This window comes from Cornus florida, unplaced genomic scaffold (assembly GCF_030987335.1).
Source record: "Cornus florida cultivar Cherokee Brave unplaced genomic scaffold, ASM3098733v1 CherokeeBrave_3.0.0_Hap2_Chr05, whole genome shotgun sequence".
Lineage (NCBI taxonomy): Eukaryota > Viridiplantae > Streptophyta > Magnoliopsida > Cornales > Cornaceae > Cornus > Cornus florida.
Window position 1 is genome coordinate 80,407,293 of NW_026775575.1, and position 5,647 is coordinate 80,412,939.

Genomic DNA, 5,647 nt, shown 5'->3' on the forward strand with positions numbered 1-5,647 from the left:
CTTGTTTTGTTTTGTAATGTTTGTAATGTTTGACAAGGAAAAAATAAAAATAATAATAATAAAATATATCTGTCTAATATGAAATCATACTCATTACGTATGATTTTTAAATAATCTGCTAATGGATTAGTCCCACGTAGAGGGTTCTGGGTCGTATTGACATGACTCATAAAATCCAACCCGGACACGAGTTTATTGCAACCGTTAAAGAATATCAACAGCTGGACCACTCATAGGAGATCGAACGGCCAAGATCTCCCTCCGCTAGCATGACGTGTCAACACAAAGACGTCACTCGAATTTTCTGGAACCAGCTAGATAGTGAAAAAAACAGAGACTGTGGCGGGAAATTAAACAATATATAGAAAGTTATCTCTAACCGTCCAAATTAATTGATCTGACGGTCAGGAATCCACTATGAGAACCTTCTCGAAATATAGCTTTTCCTTATATAAACTACCACTGCACGCTCTCTTCCGATCAGATTACTTTTTCAATACTCGTTTCCTTGCGATTTTTCTCTCTCTAGCTCGCTATTTCGTTGTTTTTTCAGTATTTTGATTCGATTTTTCTGATCGGTTCTCGAGAAAGATGGCCGGAAAAGGGGAAGGACCTGCAATCGGGATTGATCTCGGAACGACATACTCGTGTGTGGGCGTTTGGCAACATGATCGCGTTGAGATCATTGCCAACGATCAGGGCAACAGGACGACGCCGTCTTACGTTGCCTTCACAGACACAGAGCGTTTGATCGGTGATGCTGCCAAGAATCAGGTCGCCATGAACCCTACTAACACTGTTTTTGGTAAGTCCTCAGGCTTCAATCTTTTTTTTTATTTTTATTATTATTATTATTATCCAGTATATATTTGAGTTCTCACTCGAGTGTTGTGTTCGTAGCATAATAGCACTTGATTCTTAGGTGTATATATGTGTTTATATGCATGTGTGTTGTTACTTTAAACATCTATATATTCGTATAGAAAGGGAAAGTTACAGGATTTTTTTTTTTTTTTTTGGGGGATAAACTTACTAGCTGTTAAATTTGTTGATCGATCTAGTTGTTGTTGGCAAATTTTGTTTTATTATTATTTTCTATGGTTGCTCATGAAAATAAAACCCCACTCTCTAAATTAGAAATTGGGTCACTTTAGAAAACCAATTCAAATCTTTGGTAATATGACATTCTTGTTTTGGAAATAGAATTAAAGAAAAGTAAGTCATAGAATTCTAACAACTTTTCTATTTATATGTAATTGAACTAATTTTTTCAATATATATATATATATAAAATTGAACTAATTTTATCCTCAAGCTGTCGTTTTTATTCTGTTTTTACTATTTTTATTTCTTACAATCCAAGCTCTAAATTTGAGTCTACTTAAATTTTATTTTTTTAATTCTAAAAACCTTCAAATTGTCTTTAAAACTCAATTTATTTTGTTAACGTGCCATTGACATTTGGGGTTCATAATCTTATTGGGTTTGTCAATTCGTTGATTCGCAGATGCTAAGCGTTTAATAGGAAGGAGATTTAGCGACCCCTCTGTGCAGAGTGACATGAAGTTGTGGCCTTTCAAGGTCATACCTGGTCCAGGCGACAAGCCAATGATTGTTGTCACCTACAAGGGTGAGGAGAAGCAATTTGCTGCTGAAGAAATCTCTTCAATGGTGCTCATCAAGATGAGGGAGATTGCAGAGGCCTATCTTGGCTCAACCATCAAAAATGCAGTTGTCACTGTCCCTGCCTACTTCAATGACTCTCAGAGGCAGGCAACAAAGGATGCCGGGGTGATTGCAGGCCTCAATGTCTTGCGAATCATCAATGAGCCCACCGCCGCGGCTATTGCATATGGGCTTGACAAAAAGGCTAGCAGTGCTGGTGAGAAGAATGTGCTTATATTTGATCTTGGTGGTGGAACGTTCGATGTTTCTCTTCTCACCATTGAAGAGGGCATTTTCGAGGTTAAAGCCACAGCTGGTGACACCCATTTGGGCGGTGAGGACTTTGACAACAGAATGGTGAACCATTTTGTTCAAGAGTTCAAGAGGAAGCACAAGAAGGATATTAGTGGAAACCCAAGAGCTCTGAGGAGGTTGAGGACTGCGTGTGAAAGGGCGAAGAGGACTCTCTCGTCTACTGCCCAAACTACAATTGAAATTGATTCTTTGTACGAGGGTATTGATTTCTACACCACAATTACTCGGGCTAGGTTTGAGGAGCTTAACATGGATTTATTCAGAAAGTGTATGGAGCCAGTGGAGAAGTGTTTGAGGGATGCGAAAATGGACAAGAGTAGTGTTGATGATGTGGTTCTTGTTGGCGGGTCAACTAGGATCCCCAAAGTTCAGCAATTGTTGCAGGACTTCTTCAATGGGAAGGAGCTCTGCAAGAGCATTAATCCTGATGAGGCTGTTGCATATGGTGCTGCCGTCCAGGCCGCGATTTTGAGTGGGGAAGGCAATGAGAAGGTGCAGGACTTGTTATTGTTGGATGTCACTCCCCTGTCCTTAGGTTTGGAGACTGCTGGAGGAGTTATGACTGTGTTGATTCCTAGGAACACAACCATCCCCACCAAGAAGGAGCAAGTGTTCTCGACATACTCTGATAATCAGCCCGGTGTGCTAATTCAGGTCTACGAGGGTGAGAGAACAAGAACCAGGGACAACAATTTGTTGGGCAAGTTTGAGCTCTCTGGTATTCCTCCTGCTCCAAGGGGTGTTCCTCAAATCAATGTCTGTTTCGACATTGATGCCAATGGTATTCTGAATGTCTCCGCCGAGGACAAAACAACCGGACAGAAAAACAAAATCACCATCACCAACGACAAGGGTCGGCTTTCCAAGGAGGAGATTGAAAAGATGGTGCAGGAAGCTGAGAAGTACAAGTCCGAGGACGAAGAGCACAAGAAGAAGGTGGAGGCCAAGAATGCGTTGGAGAATTACGCTTACAACATGAGGAACACCATCAAGGATGAGAAGATCAGCGCCAAGCTCCCTCCGACTGACAAGAAGAAGATTGAGGATGCCATTGAGGCGGCAATACAGTGGCTAGATGGGAACCAGCTCGCAGAGGCGGATGAATTCGAGGACAAGATGAAGGAGCTGGAGAGCATCTGCAATCCGATCATTGCCAAGATGTACGGCTCTGGCGGTGATATGGGTGGAGCCATGGATGAGGATGGTCCTTCTGCTGGTGGTGGAAGCGGTGGTGCTGGACCCAAGATTGAAGAAGTAGATTAAGCTACTGGTTGGAGTCTACAAAGTCTGAACTATATTAGGCAATGGTTGTGATGCTTCTTCTGTTGGGGTTATGATATGGGAATGCTTTGCAAGTTAACAGTGTGTGGTTTAGTTTCTTAGTTTAAAGACTTTTCTTTTCGATGTCATGTTTTTTTTTACCTGTGAATGAATTTCTAGTTTTTTTTATATATTATTATTATGTGAATTGAGTTCCCTGCTTTGCCTCTTTATTATGATCTTCAGTAAACCAAACCAAGTAGTATGTGGTGCATGTGAATGCGAATATGACAAAAAAATGTCGCATACTTTTCTGAGATGGTGTGAAAATTTGTAATGAACTATGCAGTATTGTTCCATTTCAGAAAAAGGTTTAAAAGGGATAATTACTTGGGCTTAAGGCCTCAATGTTCCTCTAAAATGGAAATAAAGTCTTAATTTTTTCTAAAAGAATCGACTTAGAGAATGTTTTTCTAAAATGAACTTCACTTTATGCTTTTATATCACAAAAGAAATATTTTTCTAAAATGAATTTCACTTTATGCTTTTATATCACAAAAGAACTTATATTATTAAAATGACTCAAAGTAATATGTTAATAGAACAAAAGTCTTAGATCATGAAATAAAATTACAGAAAACTTAATAAAGACTTATAGACTTCTTTACAAAAGATCGCATATATAAATTTAATTTAACGAAACAGTATAGCTCTGATACCAAAATTGAGACGGATCCGACCAAATAGAAGCATACAAAATAACATAGAATCAATTTAACAATTGAATCACAGAAATGACTACCGAACCCGATAACGCTCGTCATGTAGAAACGCATGAACACTGACAAAGAACGGGCCAACAAGTCAACAGTTTGAGTCAACTCACAGAAGAAATTGCTAAATCAAACTAAGGCTGCTTGTACTGGTTGGAGTACATGAAAATTCTAGGATCTACACTGTCTGGCTAAATAAAATCTATATTTTTGATCTTTTTGTCGACAGAAGTCTTTTGCCCGAAAGTACTGAAAATACTAAATAAAGAAAAGGAAATTGTTGAACAAGAGCAAATTGGATGATTTATTTCATGGAAAATATATACATAGATACACTCTGTTTATACATGGATACACTCTCACACTATATGTTACAAAGGAAATATACTGAAGGAAATCACAAAAGAAAACACACTGGAAACTGAAGGTTGGATGCTTGATGGTTCGAGACTTAATGGCTTCTAAAGATGCTCCTTTCGTGAGCAGAGAGGCTTCTTTTTATAGCAGAAGAGAGGCATGAATCGTCGGTTGAGCTTGAAGATGCTGCACGGATGGTGGAGATTTAAGATGCTTTAGAGATAAGATGACATGAATTATTGCTGAACTATTGATGTCGTCTTTTTGGAGAATTACATCAACTTTTCCTGTTGGAAATATGCTTTCGGTGGATCTGCTTTTGTCTGTACACTATTGAGGATCGACTTTTTTCTTGGATGCTGAAGTTGCCTTTATCTTTACTGTAGAGAATCTGCTTTTGCTCAAAATTCGTGCATATTATCCAAATTTCTGTCGGTTGGGCTAGTTGGTGAGATATCTCCTCTGTGCATGCGAGCCAGATATTCATCAGTGCTGTCTGGTGAGCTAGTTTCTTCGTTTCTGTAGGCCAGTTCAAGCTGTTCTAACAGCATCTTTTCCTCATTTATTATTTCTTCAACTTCCGGGGATATTTCAATCTCTGGAGGAGACTTAATGACATGAGGAATTCTTGCATTAACAAAAATTTCCATATTGATATTATGATCGTAGAGTCTGAAACCAGGATTGTAGCTTTTGTTAATTTGTCGATAAGCTTTATAGTACACCAAATGGTTAAAGGTAGTGGGGTCAATTTCAACACGAAAGTTATTTGCGAAATCAACATGTCGTATTAGAATCTTGACTTCAGTTGGATCAGAATGAATGTAAACTTGATGCTGTCCCAAAATTATCACTCCATCTTTTACCCATTCTGGGAGAGTACTGTGGATTTGAAGGAGAATTGGACTTTCTGGCATAAAACTCTGGGTTATTTTTTATTCAAAGGCGATGGCTTGGTTTAGACGGTTGGGAAAATTACACAGAGAATTAAGATAGTCTAAGGGCGTATCTTTGGGTATTGTGACACGTAGATCATTCCTAGTTTTAATAGCTTGCTTAAATAACAAATGGTTGTTTTGGTAGAGAAAAGGGTTTTTCTAGTTATTTCAAAAGGAATAAAGAAAATAGGATCTACATCTAACAAGATAACGGACATAGGTATCTGGGTGCCTGTTTGTATAAATCGTAGGAAAAAGTAGTTATATCGGGTTCCTTTGGGTGGACTATTATTTTTGAGGTAGTTTTGGATATCAACCCACTCTGTGAGACCATCACAC

The 5,647-nt window shown here is 38.6% G+C and overlaps 1 protein-coding gene across 1 annotated transcript; it reads left to right on the forward strand.

The window, feature by feature from the left end:
* Nucleotides 1-476: 476 nt before the first annotated feature.
* LOC132307081 (heat shock cognate 70 kDa protein) lies at nucleotides 477-3,456 on the forward strand. The gene is made up of 2 exons (XM_059804742.1): nucleotides 477-805; nucleotides 1,508-3,456. The coding sequence occupies exons 1-2, from the start codon at nucleotides 592-594 to the stop codon at nucleotides 3,241-3,243; spliced, it is 1,950 nt and encodes a 649-aa protein (XP_059660725.1). The 5' UTR covers nucleotides 477-591; the 3' UTR covers nucleotides 3,244-3,456.
* The last annotated feature ends 2,191 nt before the right edge of the window (nucleotides 3,457-5,647 follow it).

Bases quoted from the DNA above. Each gene is read 5' to 3' on its own strand.
- LOC132307081 (XM_059804742.1), top strand. From the start codon at position 592: ATGGCCGGAAAAGGGGAAGGACCTGCAATCGGGATTGATCTCGGAACG. The intron at 806-1,507 runs GTAAGTCCTCAG...GTTGATTCGCAG, and splicing joins CCCTACTAACACTGTTTTTG to ATGCTAAGCGTTTAATAGGA.